At 49.9% G+C, this 27,953-nt stretch overlaps 1 protein-coding gene across 2 annotated transcripts; it reads left to right on the forward strand.

Annotated features, from left to right (window-relative positions):
- Positions 1-221: 221 nt before the first annotated feature.
- Positions 222-26,137, forward strand: BCAP31 (B cell receptor associated protein 31). 2 transcript variants are annotated; one of them, XM_036271727.1, is made up of 8 exons: positions 222-351; positions 1,293-1,428; positions 3,430-3,530; positions 9,227-9,374; positions 22,459-22,594; positions 23,432-23,549; positions 24,320-24,420; positions 25,744-26,137. In XM_036271727.1, exons 2-8 carry the CDS (start codon positions 1,337-1,339, stop codon positions 25,780-25,782), a joined length of 735 nt encoding a protein of 244 aa, XP_036127620.1. In that variant the 5' UTR covers positions 222-351; positions 1,293-1,336; the 3' UTR covers positions 25,783-26,137. The 2 variants fall into 2 exon arrangements, with proteins under 2 accessions (XP_036127620.1, XP_036127621.1); XM_036271728.1 differs by having other exon boundaries at positions 226-308.
- Positions 26,138-27,953: the final 1,816 nt, after the last annotated feature.

Raw genomic sequence — 27,953 nt, forward strand, 5'->3', positions numbered from 1 at the left:
TCAGACCCCGCCCCCTTCCCGGACCAAAGAGACATAGGAGGACCGCGCGGGCTAGAGAACCGACCTCTCCTCTTCCCGCTCCGATTCTTCCCTAGCCCTAGGCTTCCGCGCATTGGCGGGGGGGGGGGGGGGGGGGCCGGGCGGAAAGCGGCCGTGGGCGGAGCCTACGGAGCTTCGCTTCATTGGGGGAGGGGCAGGGCCTTGCCTGCGCTTCCGGTTTCCGGCTGCGGGGGAAGGGGCGGGACCAGGGCCTTGGTGGGAGAGTTTGGCGGCAGCGTAGGAACGTGCTTCGGTCTGTGAGAAACTCGGTGAGCGGGGCCGCGCGACTGACTCGGCTCTGGGACCGCCGAGGTACCCTCAGCGCTTCGACGGTGGGGAGTGGTGGGCAGCGTGGAGAGGCCCCGGGTTGAGGGCCGAGCCGGGAATGCGGAGGCAGAGCTCGGCGGAGGGAAGTCGGAGCGGCGGCGGGTGGAGCTGGGCTCCGGGGGCGGGGGGCGGTGATCAAGCCCCTCCGAAGCAGCCTCCGGGGTGGGGGTTAGGGGAGACGTGCCGGGCCAGGGCCAAGTCAAGGGGCCTCCCAAATCTGGTGGGAGCTGTGGCCGACCGGGACTGCCGGGAGGGTCTCCTCTGGCTTCTGAGGAGACAGCTGCTGATTCTAGAAGTTTCTTTGGACGGGGCCGTGAGGTGCTTAGTCAAGACCTGCATTTGGGCTTGGCCCTTGGAGCCGCTGGACTCCCGCCCTCTAGGAGTCGCCCTTGTGGGCTTTTTGAGGTACTCGGAGTCCTCCAGCCCCATCAGAGGCAGTCGCGGCAGTTGGAAAGCCTGTTAGCCTCCGCTCTAGCCCCAGAGGGAGTTGCTGGTTTTAGGGAAGGGCCTCCTGGTTTCCCTGGGGCCGGGGCGGGGGGCTTTTGGGGAAAGTGCGTTACTGAAATACTGCCGCAGCGGGGCTTGCTGGGAGTCTCCGCCAAAGAGCTCCCTGTGGCTGGGAAGGGAGCGGACCTGATGGATGTTGAGAATTTTCTCGTCTGTATTCCTGTGTTTAATTAAAAACACGTTCCTACTTAAACAGGCATAAGGTAGACCCCATGGGAAAAGTAATTGCCCAGAAAGGTGGTTCTGGACGTGTTAAAGCACACACTGAAGGGGGCAGCAAAGTAACTCCGCCCTGGCAGGTGGAAATTGGTCAGGCCTTTGTGCATTAATGCTCAAGTCTCCCTGCTGCGATGAATCCCTTTTCCAGGGTAGCATGGCTGTCCAGTTTTCATGACTCCTGTTCCTTCTGTGCCCTATAGGAAACAAGCTCATATTTCCCTATTGGAAACCTTCTAGCAACAGGATGAGTCTGCAGTGGACTGCAGTTGCCACCTTCCTCTATGCAGAGGTCTTTGCTGTGCTGCTTCTCTGCGTTCCCTTTATTTCACCCAAAAGGTATGGCCTGTGGAGCAAGCAGGCAGGCAAACAAGAAGGTGACTGTTGCCAAGCCCTATCGCTTATGTGTGTAAAGTCAGTGGACCCTGGAATTGGGGCTAGACAGAAATAGGTAGAACGTGTCTGGGGTGGGGGTGGCAGGGGTTGTGTTTACTTTTGCCAATCTTCCACTCTGTTCTGCTTTGTCATATTTTGCTGAGTTTCTTTCCTGTGCACCCTGACTTCTGCTCTTCTGAATGCCCCAAAGGGGAGAACACCTAGCTTTAGTTACGATTCTGGGACTGATGCCCTCCTACTTCCCCTTGGGTCCCTGGGGTTCAGAGGATGGCATTGTGGGATCTGGAAGACTTGCACCACCGGGTCAAGTTGTTGCCTATTTGGTGACTTTTGTCCTACTAAACTAGTCTCACTGGCATTGCTTAGTAGCCTTATGAGCATTACTCAGCCTATGCAGGGTGAAGCCATATTCCCTTTCAGTGAACAGAGGACCTGTTAATAAAAATTCATTGGAAATTAATTTTTAATTGCAAATAACATGAACACATTCTGACTTAAATTAGAACATTACAGATGAGGCTGACTCTCCATAGATAATATATTTTTAAAATTTTCACTGGAGGATATATTTTTATTGATTTTTTTAGAGAGAGAGGAAGGGAGAGAGAGAGAAACATCGGTCAGTTGCCTCCCTTACACGCCTGACCCAAGACCGAACTCTTAGCGTTAACCCCTAGGCATGTGCCCTGATGGGGAATCAAATCCCCAACCTTTTGGTGTACGGGATAATGCTTCAACCAACTGAGCCACCCAGCTAGGGCTCCAAAGATATTTTTTAAAGTTTTTAGTGAAAAATACAGACAAACCTAATGTGATACAATAGAAAGTATACAACACTGCCTAAAGAATATTCTTGCCAAAAGCCAGATCTGAATCTTCACATCTCGTGGAGTTTTGGAGGAAATACAGAGACAGAAACCCCCCTTGGAACTGCAGCCTGGGAAGCTTTGTAGGATAAACTGGATAAACTGTGGTTTCTGCATAAAGTAGTTTGGGAAAGAAAACTAAGAGGGCAAGGGAAGGGCTCAGAGAGTAAGAGAGATTTAAGATACTTTTCAACTAAATGCAGATTTGGAACCTTGTCTCTCTGAATTCAAACAAACCAGCTATTTAAAAATGCAACAGTTGGTCTTTGGGATTCTGGCTCTGATGATGAGGGATTCTTACTGGTTTTCTTGAGGTTTGGTGATTATATTAATCATTTTCGAAGGCTCTTTGGTAGAGCTACGTCCTTAAGTATTTGTGGAGGGAAATGAAGGGAGGTTGGGTCTGCTTCATAATAATCCAGGGTGGGGGATTCTAGATGAACCAAGATTGGTTGTGTGGAAAAACAACTTAAAGAAATAATGTGTAGCCCTGGCTGGTTTGGCTCAGCAGTTAGAGCGTGGGCCCGAGTACCCAATTGTTGCAGGTTCAGTTTTGGTCAGGAATACATGCCTTGGTTGTGGTTCGGTCCCCAGCCCTGGTCGGGGTCATGCGGGAGGCAACCAATTGATGTGTCTCTCTCATATCAATGTTTCTCTCTCTCTCTCTCTCCCTCTCCCCCTTCTCTCCCTCCCCATCCCTCCCACTCTGACTGAAGATAAATGGAAAAAGTATCCTTAGGTGAGGATTAAAAAAAAAAAGAAATAATGTATATGTAGCAAGCATTTTGAATACTACATAGAGGAATGCATTGCAAAGTAAGTTTCCTATTTACCTCCCCAGAGACTACCAGTGTTTAGGACTGATGTTCTAGAAATTTCTATTTATGGACAAGCATCTGTTTTTTTCTTAAACACTCTTGAATGGATGTCATGAATTGGAAAAATGCAAGCAGCTGAGGCTGAGTTTGTATGGGATATTGGGCCATTGGAGAAGACTGCAAAACTGGGTTTCTGTTCTCAAGGCCCAGATCCCAAGTGTGTTCTTTCTCTACAGCCTCTGTCTTTTTTTTCTTCACAGATGGCAGAAGATTTTCAAGTCCCGCCTGGTGGAGTTGGTAGTGACCTATAGCAACACCTTCTTTGTGGTTCTCATTGCCATCCTTGTGCTGCTGGTCATTGGTGAGTGAGCTGTGGATGAGGGTGGCTACCTGATCTAGACCCTTTGCCATGGCCTTTGCTGCAAAACCCTGTGCCATGTTCTGTGTGTAGCATACAGCTTTGGTTTTTTAGACACAGACTGCTTAAGTGTTCCTGTCTTTCCCAGGAAAGAGACTTTTTTTTTAATCTACGAAGGAGGGTACTGTTGGCAGGGCCTACACTTTGACCAGCAGTCTTTGTGGACCCTGTTATGACCACTTCAGCGGTCTCTGGGACCGCTCCTTAGGGTCATTCCAGAACTGAAACCAAGAGAAACTTAACTGGCTCATTCTGACCTTGGTCTAAGTAGTGCTGCTTTCCAGTCACTTAGATAGTTGCATCAGTCTCTCCCTCCATGCTTGAAATAGGCATGATTAGGGGACTGAGTGACCAAGTAGACAGGGAGCCTAGCTTGGTAGGAAGCTGCTATGTCCTGTAGTATAGGGGTAAACAAGAGGTCTGACAGCATACCTAGGGAGCAGATCTTCTCTGGACTGGGTCAAACTTCAGGTCTTTCCAGATTCTTCCAGCTCTGAAGTTTTATAAACCCTACATTGAGGTGCACACCAGTAGGGGCTTGAAAGATAATCTGGGCCTTGGGTATGTTCAGGGATGGGGCCTGGGGCCAGGTGGTGCTAAGATGGAAGGCAAACATTTTATGATGTGCTGGTGGCTTCATTATTCAGAGACCAGTGGAATTAGTGAAGCTCTCTTCTGGCTGTTAAATGTACGTTTTGCTTGTACGTTTTGCTATGGTTAGTGATCAATATGTCCCCCTGCTTGGACTCCATAGTATTGGCTTAGGTCTGCCACAGACAGTGGTCCTGTCTCCAGGTGTGATGTTTGCTTAAGCTCAGAGCACTCCTCTCTTCCCAGTCCACATCAGAAATGTGACAGGGGGTTGGAGGCCAGAGGGCCAGAGTTTAGAGGAACTTGAACGGCCCCACCCACTAGCTGCTGTGTTAGGCATGTCTCCTTCATAATGTCTCAGGGCCTGACGGGATATGTTCAGGCAGGACTGCTTCTGAACAGGCCAGGTGTGGCCTACTCATTCCCAGCCATGTAGAGTGGGTGCCAGCTGTTTGCATACCTTGTTGAAATGTTTGGCAGGTCTCCACTCAGAGGTAGCTCTTTCCAATCAGGGTCTTCTTTCTGAGCGGCCTCTGAAGCTAAAGGGGTCAGGAATATGCACATCATCCACTGAGCATGAAAAGCTGGGCTTTTCTTGTGCTTTTGGTTTTGATTGTGGTGTGGGGAGGGACTGTGCTGGGGGTATTTCCTCTGGGCCTTGTCCTTCTGCAAAGCAGACGGTAGGAGCTCTCCATTTTCTAACACTGAGTGGACCAGGGAGGCCCTTTGTAGAGAACCCAATAGTTAGCAAAGGCGTGCCATTCTTTTTTGGAATTGGGGAATTGCTCAGAGGTTCTAGAGAGACATCCAGCCATGAAGACAGGCTGCTTCCCACCCTAATAGTCAGAATCATAATCTAGGGAGGTCTGTAGAGGCTTCTACAAATATAAGTGTTAGCTAGTAGCAAATACTAGTGAAAGGTGATGGGCATACCAGCTAGAGCTGCAGTCCTGGCTGGCTCCTAGTCTTCATTGAGAGGGATGAAGGGCAGATATGACTGGGGAGTGGGCTTGATGAGGGTCCAGGGTCAACTGCCCTGGGCTAGAGGCCCGAGATAGGGAGGGCAGCACTCTGTTGCATGACTTGGGCTAGTATGGCCTAATGCTGTCATCCCCAGTTTGCTCTTTGCCATAGGCCAAGGTGGTCCTTAAAGTGGTGGGGTTTCTAGATGCAGATGACAGTGTAGAAAGATGCTTTTATATCACAAAAAGTAACATTTTAAAAAATTCAGAAATTTAACCTAAAAAGTTAAAGTCTCATGTCTCACAGCTAACCATCATTAATGCTTTATTGTACATTTCCATAGGCATTTTCTGTGCTGATATCTTTATTAATATATTACACACTATTTTTGATTGTGCATTTTTCCACTTACTATGTCTTAGACATCTTTTTACAGCAGTTTCATTCTTTTTAAAGATTGTATAATATCGTTCCTTGGTGTCCGTGGGGGATTGGTTCCAGGACCCCTGTGGATACCAAATTCCATGAATGTTCAAGTCCCTTATGAGCCCTGGCCAGTTTGGCTCAGTGGTTGGAGCATCGGCCTGTGGACCAGAAAGTCCTGGGTTCAGTTTCCGCACCAAAAAAAAAAAAAAGTAGAAATAAGTCCCTTATGAAAAATGGTGTAGTATTTGCATATAACCTATGCACATCCTTCCGTATACTTTAAATCATCTCAAGATTATTTATAATACCTAATACATGTAATGCTATGTAAATAATTGTTATACTGTATTGTTTAGGGAATAATGACCAAAAAAAGTAAGTACGTGTTCATTACAGACATAACCGTCATAGTCCTAACTACATAATACAAGTCAGCAACAATGCAACATTTTTTCCCAAATATTTTTGATTCACACTTGGTTGAATCCATGGATGGTGGAACCCACGGAAATGGAGGGCTTACTGTACAGGCGGACCTCAGAGATTCTGTGGTTTCAGTTCTAGACCACTGCAGTAAAGTGAGTCACACAAATGTTTTGGTTTTCCAGTGCATATAAGTGATGTTTACATTATACTGTAGTCTGTTAAGTGTGTAATAGCATTATACCTATAGAAATAATATACGTGCCTTAATTAAAAATGTTTTATTGTGACCTAGCCGGGTGGCTCAGTTGGTTGAAGTGTCATCCTGTGCACCAAAAGAAGGTGGTGGGTTCGATTCCCAGTCAGGGCATAAACCAGGGTTGCGGTTTTGATCCCGTCGGGGTGCGTGCAGGAGGCAGCCTATCAGTGTTTCTCTCACATTGATGTTTCTCTCTCATCAGTATAAATATCCTCGGGTGAGGATTATAAAAACTTTTTTCTTTTTTTTTTGGTATAAATTCTAACTGAGCCTTTAGTGAGTCATAATCTCTTTGTTGGTGGAGGGTTTTGCCTCAGTGTTGATGAAAACTCATTATCTCTAAGGTGCTTGTATCCTATTATGTAGTTATACTTTAATTTAGCTCTTTCCTTTTAGGCATCTACATTTATGTAAATGCTTCTGTAGGATAAATTCATAGACATGGAATTGATGGATCCAAGGGCATGAACATTTTATTTAAAAAAAAATTTTTTTTATTGATTTTAGAGAGAAAGGAAGGGACAGGGAGAGAGAGTTAGAAACATCAATGAGAGAGAACATCGATTGGCCACCTCCTGTGTGCCCCCCACTGGGGATTTGGCCCACAACCTGGGCTTGTGCCCTGACCGAGAATTGAACCAGCGACCTCTTGGTGCATGGGTCGATGCTCAACCACTGAGCCACATCGGCCGGGCGCATGAACATTTTAAATTGTGTCTTAGTTTGGGCTGCTGCAACAAAAATAGTATAGACATGGTTCTGGAGGCTGGAAGTCCAGGATCGAGGCGTCAGCAGAATTGGTGTCTTGCGAGAGCCCTCTTCCTGGTTCATGGATGACTGCCCTCTTGCTGTGTCCTCACACGGCAGAAGAGAGTAAGGGATTTCTCTGGGGTCGCTATTATCAAGGCACTAATCCTGTTCATGAAGGCCTGTGCTCATGACCTAATCACCTCCCAAAGGCCCCACCTCCTAATACCATTACATTGGGGATTAGGATTCCACATAGGAATGTGGGGAGACGGGAACATGCAGTCCATTACAAATAGGTGAGTTACCCACTTTATACCCTTACTAATAGTGTTGGAGAGTACTCACTTTACGACACAGATATAATTTATTTATTTTTTCCTCACCAGAAGACATTTTTGCATTTATCTTCAGATAGAGCGGGAGAGAGGGGGTGGGGGAAGAGAGAGAAAGAAACATTGATGTGAGAGAGACACATAAACTGGTTGCCACCCGCACAACCCCAACCGGGGCGGGGACAAACTGCAACCAAGGTACGTGCCCTTAGCGGGAACCGAACCAAACCGACTCTCTGGTCCGCAGGCCGACGCTCTAACTGCTGAGCTAAACTGGCCAGGGCTACAATACAGATTTAAATTTTTTTAAATTGATTTTTAGAGAGGAATGGAGAGAGAAACAGCGATTAGTTGCCTTCTGCACGCATCCCGATCAGGGATTTATCCAGCAACTTGGGCATGTGCCCCGACCGGGAATCGAACCCGTGACCTTTCAGTGCACAGGAAGGCACTCAACCAATTGAGCAACACCAGCCACCTGATACAGATTTAACACAAAGGCACCAGAAGGCAGAGTTTTATAATGTAAGATCAACTTAAAAACCAAGCAGTCTTAAACCAGGAATTCAGAATCAAAACAATATCCATACAGTGATACTTTCCCCCTCTTATATGGGGGTCTATTAAGGACCCTCTTTAGGTAGGTTTTTATGTACTGACTTAAAAAGATATCTCGGAGTGGGGGAGAAAGCAGTAGGTATGGCATGGTTCATTCCACTTTTACTTTACAAACATAGGTACAAATATTTGTAATTTAGAGGACTGTACATCTAACAGTGGCTCTCAGGAGCAGAGGCTGTTTACTATTCAGCAGTTATTTTCATGCCCCCTGTGTACCCAGAACTGTGTTAGGCCCTGGGGATATAGTAGAAAAGATTTCTGCTCTCGTGGAGTTTGTAGTTTAATTTGGGAGAGACGGACAATAAACCTGTAATTAAGGTAATTTCAGATACAGATGTGTATTAACAGGAACCTAACATAGGGTAATGTGAATGAAAGTGACAGCTTTAGATACGATGGCCACATATTGTATACCGTGCTGGAGGTGATTGTGTTATGAGGTTCTTTCTTTTTCCACATTTCTGGAATGTGAACTTCCTTTTTTTTTTAAATCCTCACCCGAGGACATTTTTTCATTTTTTTGTTCAGATAGAGTGGGAGGGAGAGAGAGAGAAACATTGACGTGAAAGGCACACATCGAGTGGCTGCCACCCACATGACCCAACCAGGGCTGGGGACAAACTGCAACCAAGGTGCGTGCCCTTAGCAGGAACCGAACCCAGGTCTCTCTGGACCGCAGGCTGGCTCTCTAACCACTGAGCAAAACTGGCCAGGGCTGGAATGTGAACTTTTGATGAGCACAGATTCCTTTTTTAATCCAAATAAAATGGTTTAAGTAATAAAACCCATTATAAAGCTTAGAAATGAAAACCCTTGAATCTTTAGCAGGCATCATCTGGTTCTTGCCTCCTAGGCAGCTTATGTCTCCTTAGTGAACATTTCCATAAGCAGGACTACCCTGGCTTATCAGTGGGGTGGCTGGTGGCCTGCCTGACTTGAAATAAACAGAACCAGACATTGGGGAGGACCATCGGAAAGGGAGGTTGTTCCTGGCTAGCAGTGCCGCAGACTTGTTTAGCATCTTGACACAGAGAGCAAGCTTTTGGCCTGGGTGGAATGTGTCAGTGAGGGATGTGAGAAAAGCTGGAGTATAGAGAGGGTCTGGGGGCAGAGTTCCAACAGACATTCCCTGAGGTGTGTGTAGAAGGGGTGATAATGGGAAATGGTTTGAGGGAATCAAGGCCTCCTCGACTCACATTGTCTATTGCAGCTGGACAGTCCAGACTTGTTCCAGGGGGAGTTAAACCCTGTGTCTCCTCTCTGTTCCACTGCAGATGCTGTACGTGAGATTTCAAAGTATGATGACGTGACAGAGAAGGTGAACCTCCAGAACAACCCTGGGGCAGTGGAACACTTCCACATGAAGCTTTTCCGTGCCCAGAGGAATCTCTACATTGCTGGCTTTTCCTTGCTTCTGTCCTTGTGAGTGAGGAGGGGTGTGAGGGGCTGTGAGGGGACTCCTGGGCTAGCCTGTGACTTTGACTTCTTAGTTCATGGCCTTGAACTGGAGGCCTGTTTATGTTAGGGGAGCCGCACAATTTCCCCAGAGGCCTCTGATTTTCCTCCTGATCTCCAAAGGCAGCATAAAGAGTGAGACAGGACTGACTGGAAGGTCAGAAGACTCAAGTTCTGGCTATGCTTCAATTTGCCATGTGCTGTCTTAGGGCAAACACATTAGCAGCTTGCTCTCTGTACATAGTGTGAAGTGAGGTATTTCCCTTCTCTGGGAGAGGCCCTTTGGAACCCAATTTAAAAGGAATCAATTAAACGGACTTTTTGCGTATGGAGTCCTACCCTGGGAGGAGTGGAAAGAAATGGCATGAAGGGGCTGAGACCGATTCTGTCCCCAGGGCCTTTCCAGATGTTAGACCTGTGGGAGCATATCCTGTTCCATGGCAGTCTTGAGTGTTTCTGTTGTTTTTTGTTTGTTTGTTTTTTATTTATTTTTTTCTTTATTGATTTTAGAGAGAGAGAAAGGGAGAGGGAGACAGAAAAATATCGATGAGAGCGAACATCGATTGGCTGCCTCCTGCATGCCCCCACTGGGGATTTGGCCCACAACCTGGGCATGTGCCCCGACTGGGAGTTGAGCCGGCAACCTCTTGGTGCATGGCGGGGGGGGGGGGGGGGGGGTGACACTCAACCACTGAGCCACACCGGCCCGGCTCGTTTGTTTTGTAAGATTGAATGCCTTGATCAGGACCATGGAGGTAGCTAGTTGGGCAAGACTAGACTGATAGAAAGCACCTGTTTGAGCTCAGGGCTGGTTTACTGCCCCTGCTCACAGGGCTTCTGATTGGGGCTGTGGCTGTTTTCAAGTATGCTGACTGGCAGGAGGTAGACATAGCACTCAGGCCAGGGCTTCTAGAGGTATTGGGAAGACTCTCACTATGTGGATCCTTGGGCTGGGATCTCCCACCACCCATCACCTAGACATAGTTTTTTTCTATCTGGGCTGTCTGGGTTTTAGTTTTTCAGAAAAACAGTAAGTTGCTCAGGTGAGCCTACCCTTCGTGGATCAAAGTTGGAAAAGTGGCAGAGGTGATGCTGGAAAGGGCAGACAGCTCTTCAAGGTGAGCCGTTTGATCACAGAGTTGGGAAGTGAGAAACCTGGGAGGAGTCAGACACAGACCCTAGAGTTTTAGGAAGCTCTGAAAAAGGTGATGATCTTGTAGGCTAAGACTGAAAGGGAGGCAGGACCAGGTCTCAAAAACAGGATTCGGAGTCGATCTGCACAAGAGCCGGGGGGCGGGGGGGCATGATGGCACTGCAAGTCTGAGGGACCACAGAGGCACTCAGGGCTTTCCAGGCAGCTCACATCTCATCTGAAAGACAGGAAGAAAAACAAAGACTGCGCCAGAAGAGCACACAGAGCTTAAGAATAGTGTTAGGAAGGCAGAAGCCTGCCATGAGTTCTGAATCATGAAACATGGTGCAGGACTTGGGGAGAAGATAGTCCCCTTGATGTTTTTGTGTCAAGTAAGAATAGTTGGCAGAAGGTCAAGGAAGCATTGGGATGAGATGATTGAAATTTCAGGACAATGGTACTCTGGAGTGCCCAGCTACTCAGAATGACCTAGCTTTCACTTGGGCTTGATGACATTATGTCCAGAGGCTTTTGCAAATGTTTGCAGATGGAATTGCAGGGTGGGAGAGATTCTGGAAGACCACAGACAGGCAAGCATTCCAATTTCCAAAGGAGGGAGAAGGTAGGTAAGATAATAACTGGAATGTGAGGGTCTGATTCTGATTCAAGCCATATTCTAGAAAAAATAGCTTGTGCGCTTTTAGAGAAAAGAGGCATCGTTGGCGACTATGAATTCCTAGAGAGCCAGTTAGTTCTCTCAGTCTGTCCCTGCTTTCTGTTGAGCTAGTGTATGTCAATTGAATGATTGACAGGTTCCAATTCAATTCTTACAGAGCAGGTGCTGAAGTGTGGGCTCTGTGCAGGCATAACAGTGTCATTGGGTGGGGTTTTAACTCCCATGAGTGGCTCCCCCAGGGATCAGCTCCATCCAGATAGAGGCCTTAGGAGCTTGTGCTGTACCCCTGGCCTGCTCATTGTTCTCTGCTGAGAATGGTTGTCATGGTGAGCAGATGCAGGGAGATATGGAAGCTAGGAGGAAGTGAACAGCAGATAAGTTAGCTGCCTCTCAATCCATGGTTGTCTAGGTGGGGTTGACTCTAATGGGACTTGAGTTTTTAAAGGGGGAACATTTGTAAACGTGTGTGTAGGTTCATAAAGGACCGTGGAGATAGGGCCAAACAGGAACTTGAAAGACTTGTGGTTGTGGTTGATTGCAGCTGAGAGCTGATGAACCCTTAATGCCCTTTAGTGAGGCCTGGGACCACCAGGCCAAGTTCTGTGGGCCTCTTGATCCTGTTCCAAGCATCCATATCCCTCTTACTGTCTGTCTCTTCCTTGTTTGTGTTTGCACATATCTCACTGGCAGACACTGACTCAGTACCTAAATCTCTGTAGGTACTGGCTAAGTTGGGAAAGGGGGAGGCAAAGCAGGGTGGATGGGTCAGGATTGGTGGGAGATAGGCTAGAGGGTTTTGAGTGAGTTTGTACCCAGCCTCCATGTGGTAGAATGCTTGCTGTGTTTTTCCAGGGGTGCTGCACTGGGATCAGAGCTGTGTGTTCGTATTTGGCGACAGTGCATAGGATGGAGTGGAGCAGCCTAGGAGCGGGGAGACCAAGTTGGGGGTCGCTGGAGTAAGAGATACCGGTAGCCTGAACCAGGGTGTGGTAGCATGAGTTGAGAGTAGGGGACAGGTTTGATGGGAGATAGGGGAAGAGCTAACAGGGACACCAAGCCTCTAAGGCTGATGTGGTAGCAATTTTGCTGTGGACATCTGTAGAGTGGCAGCTGTGGCAGAAGCCAGAGGACCACCTGCATGCACGCATACATGGGAGGGAGGGGAGCCAGAAGGAATGAAGAGACAGGGGTAGAGGAGGGGAAGGTCACCAGGATGGCACACTGTCGCATCCCAGAAGCTCGAGGCTGCCTTTCCTTCTGTCTTTTCACATGTGCTCCCCTGCTCCTATGGTTTTGTTTTTTAATTGTGGTGAAATACACATAACATCAAATTGACCTTCTGAACCATTTCTAAGTGTGCAGGTCAGTAGAGTTAAGTCCATGCACACTTTGTACAACCAACCTCCAGGATTCAATTCATCTTGTAAAACTGAAACTGCCCCAGTTCCACAGCCTAGGTATCTCCCATCCAGAGTGCTTTCTTTTTTATTTATTTATTTATTTTATTTTTTTATCTTTATTGTTGAATGTATTACAGATGTTCCTCATTTTTCTCCCATTGACCCCCCTCCTCCCCACTCCCGACCTCCTCCTGCCTTTCCCCACACTGTTGTCTGTGTCCATTGGTTATGCATATATACATTTAAGTTCTTTGGTTTATTTCTTCCCAACCCCCAACCCCCAACCCCCTTCCCATTGAGGTTTGTCAGTCTAGCAACCAATTTGTACTTCTCAATCCCTTCACCTTTTTCACCCATTCCCCCAAGCCCCCTCCCAACAAAATGTTCTCTGTATCTATGAGAATGTTCTCTTCTGCCTGTTCATTTTGTTTGTAGATTCAGTTGTTGATAGATATGTATTCATTGCCATTTGTTCATATAATTTTATCTTTTTCTTCAAAAAGACCCTTTAACATTTCATATAATAACGGTTTGGTGGTGATGAACTCCTTTAACTTTTTCTTGTCTGGGAAACTGTATGGCCATGTATTTTAAATGATAGCTTTGCAGGATAGAGTAATCTTGGTTGTGGGTTCTTGCTTTTCATCACTCTGAATATTTCTTGCCACTCCCTTCTGGCCTGCAAAGTTTCTTTTGAGAAATCAGCTGACAGCCTTATGGGAACTCCCTTTGTAGGTAACTAACTGCTTTTCTCTTGCTGCTTTTAAGATTCTCTCTTTGTCTTGAACCTTTTGCATTTTGATGATGATGTGTCTTGGTGTGGGCCTCTTGGGGTTCATCTTGTTTGGGACTCTGTGCTTCCTGGACGTGTATGTCTGTTTCCTTCACCAAGTTAGGGAAGTTTTCTGCCATTATTGTTTCAAATAAGTTTTCGATTTCTTGTTCTCTCTCTTCTCCTTCTGGCACCTCCAAGATGCGAGTGTTGGCATGCTTGAGGTTGTCCCAGAGACTCCTTACACTATCCTCATTTTCTTGGATTCTTTTTTCTTTTTGCTGTTCTGATTGGGTGTTTTTTGCTTCCTTATATTCCAAATCGATGGCTTGCTTCTTGGCTTTACCTACTCTACTATTGAATCTGTGTAAATTATTCCTTATTTCAGTTAGTGCCTCCTTCATTTCTGACTGGTCCGATTTTATGCTCTTGAGGCCCTCACTAAGTTCGCTGAGGTTCTCACTAAGTTCATTGAGCATCCTTATAAGCAGTGTTTTGAACTCAGCATCTATTATGTTGCTTATCTCCATTTCGCTTAGTTCTTTTCCTGTTCTTTCATTTGAGACCTGTTTGTCTCCTCATTTTGGCTGCCTCCCTGTGTTTGTTTCTATGTATTACTTAACGAGAGGTATGGGGCTAGCTGAGACCAGATGCTGCTTGTTTGAAAGAATTTAGGAAAACCTGAAGTGGGATTCAAGACAGGCCGATCCTATGGTAAAGCAACTGGCAAAAGCTTGGATGGGCTTGAAAGTTGGGTGGGACAGGGCCTCAGGGAATCACCAGGGTGGGGCAGACAGCGTGAGCCAGGTTGCTGGAGTCCCAGATATGGCAGCTGTCTGCCGCCCCAGCCCCAGGGACCGGCTCGCCAAAGGAACAAAGGCCTCTGACAGCACCTCTGTCCTGGAGAAAGCCCCCTTTCCAGCCCTCGCTCCAATGCCAAACAGCTCAGTTCTTCCCTGTATGTCTCTGGCGCCCCTCGTGCGCGGGCCCTTTAAGTGGAGCTGCTGCCTGGGGCTCCAGCCGCCTCAGCCTCCCTGAGCCTCAGTTCCCGCTGGTTTTTCCAGCCAGAAGTTATGGGACTTCTCTTCCTGGCACTAGAACCCTGAGCAGGGTGCCTGGTGTGGGACGGGGACTCCTCAGTCCTCAGGGAGGACCTTCCCAGCCAAGGTGTCCTCCTGATTTTTATCCGCCACATGTGGGTGTGGGGCCAGCCTGTCTGCCAGCCCTCCGCCCCTCCTACCAGTCTCGATGTGGCTGCTGCTTTAATTTCGTAGTTGTAGGACTTCCATTCAGCTTGACTTCAGGCAGTTTTGAATGATGGTTATTGTATAGTTTAGTTGTAACTTTGGTGTGGTTGTGGGACGATGCAATACCGTGTTTACCTACCCACCATCTTGACCGGAAGCCCCGGAGTGCTTTCTCAGTGTCCTGGCAACCACTGCTGTGGTGGGGCTTTGGAATTGGGCCTGGGTTGGGATCCCGGGTCTGTTACTGGCTAGCTTTGTGACTTTGGGTAAGTCACTTACCTTCTCTGAGCCTTTCCCTTTACCTGTAGTGCATGGATGAGGATACCTCTTAGATGATTAGTGTAAGGATCAAGGTGATTCAAGTCATGGTTGAAGCATTGTGCCCAGCAGTTGTGGAGTATTTAATAAATAGTATCTGTTATTAGTATCATCCCAAGTAGTTCCAGAGTTTTGTGGGATTTTTTCCACTTGTGTGGTAGGCTATGCCAGCCCAAGTAGGGAAAGGGAGAGAAGGACTAGTCTTGATTTTTATGGGTCTTATGTCCGAGGCTGGGCATGGGGTAGTGGCAGAGTAGAGTGGCACAGAGAGGACAGTACTGTAGCAAGAGCAGAAGGTCGAGGGAATGGCTTTCCCAGGCAGAGGCCAAACAAGAGTTGGAGGCATTAAAAAGAAAAAGGAAAAAGAGTTGGAGGCAGGCAAGCTAAGTTGTCTTCAGGGCACTGGGCATCCAGTTGGGTGATGCTATAGGGTTCTCAGCCCAGGGTGGGCTGCTTGCTTAGTCAATGTAGAAAATGCGAACACATATACAGGTGAACAGAACAGTCTCCTGTAAGTGTCACCTAGCTTTAGTAGTAAATGTTGCCTAGGCGGTCTTGTTTTATCTACCCCCGTTTCCCCCTATCCTCTGGCTCTGGATTATTATTATTTTTATTTTAAAAATGTTGATTTTAGAAAGAGGAATAGGGAGAGAGAAACATTGAGGTGAGAGAAACATCTCTCGGCTGCCTCCTGCATGCCCTCTACTGTGGGTCGAGCCCACAACCTGTGCATGTGCCCTGACCAGGAATCTAACCTGAGACCTTTTGGTGCATGGGTTGATGCCCAGCCAACTGAGCCCCACTGGCCTAGGCTGACTCTGGATTATTTTGAAGCAAATCCAGATTTCATGTTTGCACACAAAATAATATTTTGGTTGAAATGAGATGGTTGGGTGTTGTCCCATGCACCGAAAGGTTGCATTCAAGTCCCAGTCAGGGCACATGCCCATGAAGGGGGCATTCAGGAGGCAGCTGATTGATGTTTCTCTCTCTCTCCTTCTCCCTTCCTCTCTAAAAATCAATGAAAAATGTTTTTTACAAATCAGTGCACTAATACCTCACCTACAGGAACTTTACAGTAGCTCTTTAATAACATAAACTCATGAGTACCTGCTCACATTTCCCTGATTACCTTGCAGGTAATTTATTTATTTATTTATTTATTTATTTATTTATTTAGTCTTATTCATTTCTAGAGAGGAAAGGAGAGGGAGGGAGAGAAAGAGAGAAACAATGATGTGAGAGAGAAACATCAATTGGATGCCTCCTGCATGTCCCCTACCAGGGATAAAGCCCACAATCTGGGCATGTGCCCTGACTGGGAATCAAACTAGCAACCTTTTGGTGCATGGGACGATGCCCAACCAACTGAGCCACACTGACCAGGGCAGGGTTTGTTTTTGTTTTTTTATATTGTTCTCTAATTAAGGTATTCTTAAATCCCGGTGCTTGGGCCTACTCAAAGATAGTGATTTAAGTAGAGGAATAATGCCAGGCAGAAGGCCAGGCAGAGGAATTCTGGCCTTTAGTTCCACTTGATCCATGCATCTGTTGGGTGCCATCATTTTCTAAGAATACAAAGGTGATAGCACTTTAGATCTAGGCACTGGTAAGAGCCCTTTTTATTTTTATTTTTTAATTCTCACCCGAGGATATTTTTTCCTTTTATCTTCAGATAGAGTGGTGGTGGTGGGGGGAGAAAGAAACATTGATGTGAGAGAGACACATCGACTGGCTGTCTCCTGCACGATCCTGACCAGGGCTGGGAACCAAACTACAACAGAGGTATGTGCCCTTGACCAGAAACGAACCTGCGACTCTGGTCCACAGGCTGACATTCTCACCACTGAGCCAAATCAGTCAGGGCAAGAGCCTTTATTTATTTATTTTATTATTATTATTATTATTTTAATCCTCACTGGAGGACATTTTTTGCATTTATCTTCAGATAGAGCGGGAGGGAGAGGGGAGAAGAGAGAGAGAAACATCAGTGTGAAAGAGACACATTGAGTGGTTGCCACCCACACAACCCCAACTGGGGCCGGGGACAAACTGCAACCGAGGTATGTGCCCTTAGCGGGAACCGAACCCAGGACTCTCCGGTCCGTGGGCCAGTGCTCTAACTGCTGAGCCAAACCGGCCAGGGCAGGGCAAGAGCCTTTAAAAAAATTTTTTTTTAAATTGATTTTTAGAGAGGCAGGAAGGGGGAGAGAGAGAAACAGCAATGTGAAAGAAATATTAATTGGTTGCCTCGGGTGCCCTGTCTGAGAATCAAATCTGCAACCTTTTGGTGCTTGAGACAACACTCCAACCAACTGAGCCACACCAGCCAGGCATGGAAAGAGCCTTTTTGATAAGTCCATTGACTTTTTTTATCTTTGTTGATTTTAGAGGGAGAGGGAGCAAGAGGGAGTGAGAGATAGAAACATTGATGAGAGAGAACATCAATTGACTGCCTCCTCCTTGCCCCCCATTCATGACCTGGGCATGTGCCCTGACTGGGAATCGAACTGGCAACCTCTTGGTGTGTGGGTTGACGCTCAACCACTGAGCCACATCAGCTGGGCTGATAAGTCCATTGACTTTTAGTCCCCACCAAGCCAAACTCACCTCATCTACAGTGGTGTGCCAGTGTCCTGTGGGTGCTGAGCTTAGGAGTGGCACTGATGAAGGGGGTCTGCTGTAAAGTGGGGAGGGTCTACCCTGTGAAGAGTCCATGAAGGACCGACCATCTGACCTACATCAGAATGAGCATTGACTTCTCTTAAATTACAGATTGTCTGCTCGGCTACTTGATTTGAGCTGAATAATTCTCTTCCTTACACTAAACACAAACAGTGAATGACTTTTGGGGCTGGGTGCCAAGCAAGCAAGGGTTCCTTTTTCCTGATTCCAAGTTCATCGAAAGCTTACTCTTCCAGGAAGGCCCTTTTGTCTCAGCTTGAGGACTCCAGCCCCTGAAGTGTAAAAGCAGAGGGTGGGGGAGTGGAGAGCTGGGTTCTGGGTGGGAAGGAACCAACGGGCTCCTATAAACCCATCACTGCAAGATGGAAACACTGTGAGGAGTGTGGCTTGTGTCACTGAGGAGCTGGATTTGGTGGCCTTTATAGTGGACTGTATAGCTGAAGCCACTTCTTGTCCTTTACTTTATTCCCCACCCCCAGGCTTCGAGCACAGTAGGCCTCCTGATGGAAGCACTGCTTTGTTTCCTTTGGACTCTAGGCCCATGCAGGGCACATCCAGGGGTGACGGCCCCCTCCTTGCCACTGCTTTCTTTGTAGCCAGGTGGGCTAACAGCATGTTTTAGTTGGAGTCAGCTAGTCTCAGAATATTTTTGCCTAGGTTGTCTGACCTTCAGTTCTCTGTCCCCCAGTTTACACAAAATCCATTGGTAGGTTTCGAGAAGGCACATTACAAAAACCCAGAAACAGTATGCTCCTGTCCACTGTTTCTCTTCAGCTCAAGAGGGTGGAGGACAGACACTGGGAGGACTGACTGCATACCTTTGCCCCCTCCCCTCCTCTTCTAGCTGTCTTTGTTGTCCTAGCTGTCTTTGTTGTCTGTCAGGGTGGCTAGCAGCCACCGGGGTCTTTATCTGGAGTTGCTATAGGTGCATTTCCCTCTCCCCATTTTCTACAACCTCTGCTCCAGGGCTAAGAGGAAGGCTGAATGGGTATGCTGAGATTTACTCCAGAAGCCCTGTGGGAGGACTGTCCCTGGATCTTCTTGAGTTTCACTTCGCTGTATTTTTGTGACTCCAGGCTCTTCAGGGTTAGTGTTTCCTGGGGTGGCTTCTGCTCTCTTATTCCAGTTCTATGCCCAAAGCCTTTTCCTGGGGCATCGCCTGGCTTTTGGTTCCTTGCCAGGTCAGCCTCCTGTTTTCCTGGACAGCTGGGACAGGTTCACCAAGAATCCACCCACCCTGGGGAGCCCTGCCTGGGGCAAGGCTATAGTCGGCCTGCAGAGTCAATAGGTGGCACTGTGATACCAGCTTCCCACTTGCATAGGGGCAGCGGGATGAAGGGGAGCTGCCTGCCTACCTGTGCTCTGGTGAGGTCCTGAGGACTGAGTGATCCAATGGGCAGGATCAGCAACAGGGATGGGGGTCCACTGTAACCATAGAATATTCCAGTCAGTACTTGGAATGACCTTCCCCCTGCTCCTGTCCCACTTTTTGTTAAGCCAACAGCAGGGAGACAGGATATGAAGCACGTCTCCCCCACTTGATATGGTTGGCCCTGGTTCTCTAGTGTCCATACAGAGATTGGCTTTCTCCTGCCTTCTCTTGTTTATTCAACCTTTTATAAAAGCACGAGAGTCCTGCCCAGTGTCCAAAAACATCTTACCAAGAAACATATGTTGAATTCAGGTATTTGGAGATGGTGTTAGTCTACCAAGGACCCATCTGGATTCTCAAGGTTCATGTGCTGGCTTCTTTCTCTGTCACTGGGTGCATTTAACCTGGAACCTGGGCCCCTCTGTCACCCCTTTACTTTTGGGAGATTCCTTTGGCTCCTGAGTTCTGTCTGACCTATTGTCCAGAAATGGGTAGCTAAGAGCAGTTACCTCCATAACTATTTGGGTAGTAAAGCAGAGAATGATGGAGGCTAACCAGCAGGAGAGGGAGAAACGGTAATGTTTTCTCCAGGCTGACATCTCCTGGGCTGTTGAGAATTGGAGAATCTGAAGCTCAGCGCCTTCCACCATGGGTCTGGTGGAGACTCAGTGCTAAGGGGACACACAAGGGCACATTGATGTATTTGGGAGGGGCTGGGTGATAGAGGGTCACAGGGGGAGTGTGGGAGCTGGATCTTGATGGTTGAATGTAGGGCAGTCCCAATAGCCTGAGGCGTAGTGTGTGTGGATCAGTGAGAGTTCTAGAAGGCTAGCTCCTGGACAGGCCTACTTGGCCTCTTAGGGAGCATCTGCTCTTGGCTTAGCTTGGGGCCCTGTGGAAACACCCTGAGGACATGGTCCAGGACACTGGGTTCTGCCCCCCCCCCCCCCGTGGTGATGAGTGCTTCCCTGAGTGCCTTCTCAGCTACCACTGTAGTCACAAGCCTGGCTTGCTCATTCACATGAGTCTGACATGCTTTCTTGCCTGTTTCCTGTCACCCTGTTTCTGCACAGGCAAGCTCCATGTCCCGTGTCCCCTTCAGTGCATCTGGGTCGGGAAAGAACCAGGGCTCCAGATCTGCATCCAGCCTGACCTGAGGTGTAGTCTCACACATGTGAGAGTGGGGAGGTCATCTCTAGGTCCTTGGGGGATCCATCTAGAGGTCAAAGGTGCAGTCCCTCGCCTGAAGGCATTGGCAGCTGGGCAGCCCAACTAGGAACGAATGATGCAGAGAGGTGATAAGGAGAACAAGGGAGAAGAATGCAGCCAGATGGGGACAGGGGAGGGTCAGGAGAGGCTTTTTGGGGGCAGGTAGTGATTGATCTGGGTCTTGAATCATCAGCAAGAGTTTGAAAACAGAAGGGGAGGAGCAAATTGCAGACCAGAGAGCTGTGTGCAATGGCATGGAAACAAGGCAAGTGTGAACCCTGCGTGTTCCAAGAAGGGCTAGTGATTTGGTGTTACTAGAGCAGAGAGCTGTGTGCCAGCCTAAGGCTGAGGGCAAGCATTGGAGGGATGGAAGCAGAGGGGTAACATGATCAAATTGTCTTGGAGAAAGATCACTCTGGCTTCCTTCAGAGCATGGGTTGCAAAGCTGTACAGTGGCAGGTAGAAACAGGTAGGGAGGAGGCCCATTAGCTGTTAAAACCACTCAGGACAGAAGCAGTGATGGGGATGACTGTGGGGTAGTCTGTCTGGAGTTAACATGGATAGGACTAGACAATGGCTTGGGAGGGGGGGCAAGGTGGATACAGGCCTGAGAGCTTGGGATCTGGGATCTGTAGGGACAGTCTGGCCCTCATGGACAGGCTGCATTGGGTGTGTCTTGGGGACACTCAGGAGCTGCAATCTAGTAGGCAGTTGGGTGTGAGGGTCTGGGCTTAGATAAACCCTGTCAGGGAGGAGATTGGCAGGCAGCCAGGGTTGCCTGAATCAAGGGCAGGGGAGGATTCTGCAAGGGAGACCTGTCAGCTGCTCCAGTGCTGCAGAATGAGTGCCCCTGCCAGGACTCCAGGGCGCTCCTTGGATTGGGGGGTTATGGCACTGGGCAGGCTGTGGTCTGGATTGACATAGGTTTAGGAATAGAGGGAGGAGAGGGGTGTGGCTTGGTTGGCAGTTGGGAGAATGGTGAGGAGTGAGGTTCATGGAGGGAATTACCCAGAATCTGGGTTGGGTTGGAGGAACAGGTCTAACAAGAAGTGAGGTAGAGGACGTGGATAGCACAAAAGATGGCATGAGACACAAGGGGCTGGGGGGTGCCTGCCCTGCTCTGAGGGGGAGATCCTAAGAGCTGCAAGCTGAGGTGAGGGGGACCCTGGATGGCTCTTGTGCTGGGTTCCGTGTGTTTGTTCCGGCTTCTGTTGGCAACCCTTGTTCTCCATAGCTGGGGATGGGCTGGGAGGGCACAGAGGAGAAGGGGACCTCTGCTGTGCTGCTGTTGTAATCAATGCTACCACCACCCTGGACCCAACCTCCCTGGGTAACTGGGGTGAACAGCACTGCTGCAGTCCTGCCTGAGTCAGCTGCTTGCCCAGTTTTGTTGGTAGGGAGGTTAGGGGGAAGTGTCACCCTCTGGCTTGCCTCTCCAGCTTTGCTTGCTGGGTCCACCAGGTGGCACACATGCCCTCCCTCCTCCCTACTCCAGCTGGGGATTGGCCTAAGCTCTCTGTGTTGGGAGGTTAGGGCTTAGTCACACTTGCCTTTCATTTTGGACCCCTCCAGTGACTTTCACTGCCTCTGTGAGTCAGGTATGTTGCTTTTCTCTGGCTTGTGGGGTACCAGGGAGCTCCCTCCACCTCCAGGGCTCCAGCCCAGTGGGGGGCAGGCTGGTGGGCAGGCAGGGGCTGAGACAGGGAAACCTGAGACCTGGGCCACGAGGTCCCGGCTGCTAATTTTAGAGAGCACATGTCACTGGAAACTCTCCCCTCCTGCCAGGAACCAGCGGCCTGGCTCTTCCAGTACTACCAGGGTCCTCTAGAACCTGTCCCCAAACCAGGAAGGAGGGTGGGTATCTCATGTCTCCTGGAATCTGCTCCACTCTAAATACTTGTTTCTGACAGTGGTTCTGCTAGGGCCCAGGCTCCAGGTCCTGACCTGAAAAGCGCCAGGTTCCAGGCCCCTGCCTGGGTGTCCTGTCAGGTTCCTGCTTTGTGTACCTGCCGTTTGGGGACAGTGTTAATCATTCTGGTGCAGAGGATAGCTCCTGGTCCACCTTTCCCCTCATGTCGCCAGATCTAGACCTGCAGCATCTCACGTGGCTGCTCTGGCAATCCAAGAGGGCAGGTCTAGGCTGGAGGCAGGCATGGGGCGGGAGCATCCAAGAGAAATTAATGTCGGCCATTTTTCTCTCTTTCTTTTGCTTACCTCTCCCTTTTTGTAAACAACCACAGCCTGCTTAGACGCCTGGTGACTCTCATCTCCCAGCAGGCCACACTGCTGGCCTCCAATGAAGCCTTTAAAAAGCAGGCAGAGAGCGCTAGTGAGGCGGCCAAGAAGTATATGGAAGAGAATGACCAGCTGAAGAAGGTGAGTTCTGCCTGCCTGACCCCACCATGTGACATTCTTTATGGGCCACAGTGGGCATCGTGAGCCTATCAGTGACACTGTGGTTGTTGAACAAGCCGAGAAATTGGGTGGAGGGGCAAAGGGGGATAGTTCTCAGTGGGAGCATATACAGGAGGGGTCTGGGGGACTGGGAGAGAGGGGGGTGCTCTTGTTGTTCTCTCACCACTACTTGCTATATTGAGGCCAGACTTGTTTCCTAATAAAACTGACTTCCTAGTGAGCCCAGCCCTGTACTGTGACCTGTAGGCAAGTTAGCACAGAAGAACGTTGCTATCAGCTGGGATGAGGCAGGGATGGGGTGTGGCCAATCCTAGAAGGCCTGTGAGAAGAGGTGAGGTGTGAGCCAAGCTGGGAAGGAGGCTGATGGTCTTGGATTCCGAGGCAGGATAGAGTTGGACAGGCGGGGCGAGTTTGGGGCTCCTTGGCCAGAGTGAGCTGTGGAGCCTGGGGGAGGAAGGAGGAGCATTGGTCACTTGGAAGTGACTGGCAGCAATCCCCAGATGACAGCAAATTGACTCACTGGATGGATTGGTAAACTCTGAGGAGCTGCTGAGAAAGAACACAGGGCTGGGGGCCAGGGTGGGCCGGGTGTGTGGCCTGTGAGCTGCAACAGGTGGCCCTGCTGGCTCTGGCCTTTGCTTGATGGCTAGGAACAAGCAGTGGCCCAGTTCCGTGCTGACATTTCTGAAGGGGCAAATGCCCAGGCAGCTTGAGGAATCACAGCTCAGTGGGGAGGACGGTGTTGGAGTGCCTCCCTCCCTCCCACCCAAGTAACCATGCCCTTGGCACTCTTCCTAGGAAGCTGCTGGTGGTGGAAGCGGGTTGACTGCCAGGGAGGTGAAGTTGGAATTAGCGAACAGTGACTTGAAGGTTGAAGTGGAGAAGCTGAAGGATGAGCTGGCCATCAACAAGCAAAGTGAGCATTTTCCTCGGGTGTTCCCTGGCCCCCATAAGTCGGGAGCCTCCACTGGTGGCTACCACCGCTCTCCTGCCAAAGTATTAATAACAAGCATGCAGGCTCAGGAGCTGGGTGAAAACAAACAAGTGGCACCCTTATCATCCAGCTCAGACACCGCCTGTGGGGCTCTGTGGTTTAGTGGTGCATGTGGGGTCCCGCTGAGGAGGGCCCTGGGATTCCTGGAGTCCTGTAAACTAATTCCAGAGCATCTCACTCAGTGCCAGGCATGGAGTTGTGGGCATTGTTGTCACCAAGGGCTTGTGGGTAGGGAAGGAAAGAACTCAGGAGACTAAATGAGAGCTGGTTGAGATGTTCCCCCAAACCCCTCTATGAGTTCCCAGACATTCCCTTCCTGAAGGCCTCTCCAACATACCTCTTCTGTTCTCAGCTTCCAGGCTGGGATTCTGTTCCCTGCCTCTTGCTCTCACTCCTAACATTCTCAGAATGTTTGTTCTATGCCCTCAGACTTCCTGAAATCACCCCTGCCAAAAGCCACTCAGGGTACCATCATTAAAGGGGCTGGGGGTCCTCGGTATTTTCCCACTGCCCCCAGCTTTGTTGGCCAACTTCCCCATTTGGGGGGCTCTCAAGGCAGCTGGCAGAGGAGCTATCTTGAGAGGAGTGGTCTGGACTTCACTGGGGACATATTCAGGGCCCATATCTGGTGTCAGCCCAAGTGGGGTTTTTCTTGCTAATCCCCATCTTTTTATCACTTGTGTCATCCCCAGAACTAGAGAAAGCTGAAAACGAGACTTTGGCCATGCGGAAGCAGGCCGAGGGCCTGACCAAGGAGTATGACCGCCTGTTGGAGGAGCACATGAAGCTGCAGGTCAGCATGCCTCGGCTGCTCTGTTGGATGGGAGGCCCCTCTTACCCTGCCACCTTATCCCTGTACACTGCCCTCCTGCTTTAGACCCTTCAAGAGGCCCTGGCAGTGGGGTCTGCTCCCTCTCTCTTGCTCCCCCTTTCTTTCTCCATTGCTGCTGAGTCTGGGCCTAGCAGACAGAACCCTTTCTTGGGTCGGAGGGGTGTGGTCTGGCAGATGGCAGCCACTTAATTAAGGTGTCTCAGCAGTAGAGTTGGCCTCATGCTGAGCATCAGTGCCTTTGAGAGGAGTTTTTTCCCTTATGTGACCCCCCCCCCACCCCTGGTCTGTGGTGTGGGGCCTCTGAGTTGAGTCCGAGTTCACTGAAGGAACTCCATCAAGAACCAGACACCCACCCTGGCTGGTTTGGCTCAGCGGTTAGAGCGTCGGCCTGCGGTTCCGAGAGACCTGGGTTTGGTACCTGCTAAGGGCATGTACCTCGGTTGCAGTTTGTCCCCGGCCCTGGTTGGTCGTGCAGGTGGCAGCCACTCAGTGTGTCCCTTTCACATCGACGTTTCTCTCTCTCTCTCTTTCCTTCCTACTATAACTGAACAAAAAATGGAGAAATGTCCTTGGGTGAGGATTAAAAAAAAGAACCAGACAGGCATACAGGGGAAGCTCCAGGCCTAGCTGCTGGCCTTCACTCTGTAGGGGCTGCAAGGTGATGTGGGGGCAAAAAGCTCGGAGCATTGCAGGCCACCCCTCCCCCCAGCATGTGCTATTCACTGCTATCACCTGTGCCCCCAGGCATGGTCTGAGCCCCCAGACTAGCTGCACCTGCAAGCTCAGGTGGCCTGGGAATCGGGCATGAGGGCCAGGTAAATATTCCCAAGTTCTGATAGCTTGCCTTGGCACTTGGCCCAAGTTTGGGCACCACAGTGGTTGAAGAGGGTGGGGCCAGCCCTGAGAGGAGGCCAATAGCCTCAGTGTAGGGCAGGCTCACCGGCAGGAACTATAAAAGGTGTGCAGAATTGGGAAGATCCTGACTTGGGACTTAGAAGGGACAGGAAAGTTGAGCTGTTGTGGACATGGGAGCAGGGGCGGGGTGGGGTCCAAGAGGAGGGGTTGGTTTGGGGTCAGCTGGTGTTAGGGTCGAGGCCTTCAGTAGAGTGAGGCTACTCCCACTCTTGGAGGCCTTTGGGTACTGCTGAGGGTGGGGACCTTTGTTCACGATACCTGTCATTTGGGGAAAGGGGGTGCCATGCTAGGCCTTTGGGGTAGTGGGGCTAGAGGGCGAAGTGGAGAGTGCGCCACCCCAGTGCTTTGATTTTTTTTGTCCCTTTTTAGGTGGAGATAGATGGTCCCACGGACAAGAAGGAGGAGTGAGGACTCTTCCTCTCCAACTGTGGCTGTGGCCTGGCCCAAGTTTGCTGCCTCCTGAGAGCCAGGCCTCCCTTGCCACTTGTACTTCCTGCCCCCTCACACTGCTTACAGTTCCTTGTTCTCCCAGCACCCCCATGGGGACCAATTTTCACCCACTCAGGATGAGCTTGCTGCCGGCCTGGCCGGCCAGGAGCAAGGTGGGCACCTGGAACCCTTGTGGTGGGGCTTGTTTCCTGCTGGGTTGAGCCCCTTTTTGTGTTGTTCATTGATGTTTGGGGTTCCAAGGCCCCTTTTCTCTGGTCCTGCAGGAGGGTGGGTGGAGCAGGCAGAGTAGAGTTTCTCTTGGCAATAAAGGTTGTTATGATATGTCTGTAGTACATACGTGTAACTGAGGCTACCCACCCTGGAGTGATATCTCTGACAGAGACCCCCAGTCTTTGCCCTTCCGGGTACTTTCAACTTGTTCTAATCCTTAAAGGCTCCCCCCCACCCCAGGCTAGGCCCAGGCTCATACCTGCCCTCTTTGCCCCCCTGCCTCCCTTGGCCAGGCTTCATTTTATGGCCTCTTGGGATATGCCTGTCCTGTTGGTCTCCTTAGGAGTTGGCCACTGGGCCCAGAGAAGCTTGTTAGACTCGGTAAACTGGTGGGTCTTTCTGGTGGCGTATTTGCTTGCCTCCTGTAGGTCCTGTTCATCACATTTAGGACAGATAGAATGTGGCAGAGTGCCACTAGTCACTCCCTCTCGCCGCCCCCCCCCCCCCCGAAGGTTTGCAGGATGACCTCTGAGTAATGCTGGCTGAGAGAGGAGACTCGCCCTTGGCAGTGACCTATGGCTGGCCCAGGGCAGAACTAGGAGGAGGGGAGGGGCTCAGGATTGGTCTGGTGCAACTCTGGGAGTATTGGGTGTGTCAGTCAGCTTGGAGAGCCTGCTCTTCTAGCCTGCTGCCCCTCAGCATCCCCCTAGGTTGGCTTCTGTAGGTGGCCTCCTCTGAGTATGCCCTAGTACTTAGGGTCAGCCTGAGGCCTGGGGCAGGGTTGACTGGGGCTGCCAGCCCCGAGGAGTGGGCAGGGGACTGTGGGAACAAGGGGGTGTATTCTTTTGATATTGGGGGGTTCCCTGAAGATGATGGTGCTAATGACCAGCCTTATGCTCCCCTCCTCCTGCCCTGGCCAGGCCTGGGCCGCTGGCTCCCTTTTCCAGTGTCTGTGTCTTCCCACCTCTTCCAGGGTGGTGCCTGCTGGGGAGGGGCCCCCAGGTGACACCCTGTGGTTGATATGCCAAGGCTGAAGGCTGGTCCCGCTTTTCCAGGAAATGTTCCCTGATGGCAATGGCCTCCTGAACTCACCTCTCAAACTTCTAGAGTCCAGAGTCCAAAGAGCATGGCTTTGGGTACTTCCTTGGCCAGCCCCAGGTGGCCTCTGAGCCCCTTTGATGTCAGGCCCTGGGCTAGGCATAGAGGGGATGGCTGCCTAGCTGGGCCTGACAGACTCTTAGAAGTAGAAAGTGAGGCACAAACCCAGTCTAGACTGGAGGTTCAGCTGCGCCACCTGGCTGATCCATTTCCTCCCTGTGTCTCACTTAAGATTGCCTGTCCCTTTGTCATAAGCTCCTACCTCAGGGAGTAGCTTTCTGAGTAAATGGTGCTTGCCCACAGCTCTCCTGGCCTCAGCCAAGCAGTCCAACCTCTGTCTGGTTCTCTTTTTGTGATGTTGATGTTTTCTGAGTCTTTGGTGGTGGTGTGGCAGGTGGCTTAGAGGCCATTTGGCAAGAGGTGACAGAACTGAGTCGAGTCACAGCCACTGTTGGGGGAGTGGAAAAGTTGAGTTGTTGTGAGCCTGGGTGAGGTGGGGAGGAGTGGGTCTGAGGATGATACCAGGCTCTGTCCAGCTGATAGGAGTTGCCAGGGGGCAGGACCTGGTATGAGGAGCTTATCACCCCAGGAGAGCCATGCTGGAGATTTGGGAGCTGCCAGCACTCAGGGTTCTGGAAGTGCAGGCATGATGAGAACTGAGGGTTTATAACATGAGAAGCCTTTAAGAGAAGGGTGGGACAAAGGTTGGGTTGGAAGAACAGGTTGTCAGGCATCTTACAGGGGCTGGCCTGCTGGGGAGGCACCTCCCCATGTGCCAGCACAGGCTCTATAAAGATCTTCCCAAGGTCTGTAGGGAACTG

This window comes from Molossus molossus, unplaced genomic scaffold, assembly GCF_014108415.1.
Source record: "Molossus molossus isolate mMolMol1 unplaced genomic scaffold, mMolMol1.p scaffold_m16_p_2, whole genome shotgun sequence".
Classification (NCBI taxonomy): domain Eukaryota; kingdom Metazoa; phylum Chordata; class Mammalia; order Chiroptera; family Molossidae; genus Molossus; species Molossus molossus.

Bases quoted from the DNA above. Each gene is read 5' to 3' on its own strand.
- BCAP31 (XM_036271727.1), top strand. From the start codon at position 1,337: ATGAGTCTGCAGTGGACTGCAGTTGCCACCTTCCTCTATGCAGAGGTC. The intron at 3,531-9,226 runs GTGAGTGAGCTG...GTTCCACTGCAG, and splicing joins CCTTGTGCTGCTGGTCATTG to ATGCTGTACGTGAGATTTCA. The intron at 22,595-23,431 runs GTGAGTTCTGCC...CACTCTTCCTAG, and splicing joins AGAATGACCAGCTGAAGAAG to GAAGCTGCTGGTGGTGGAAG.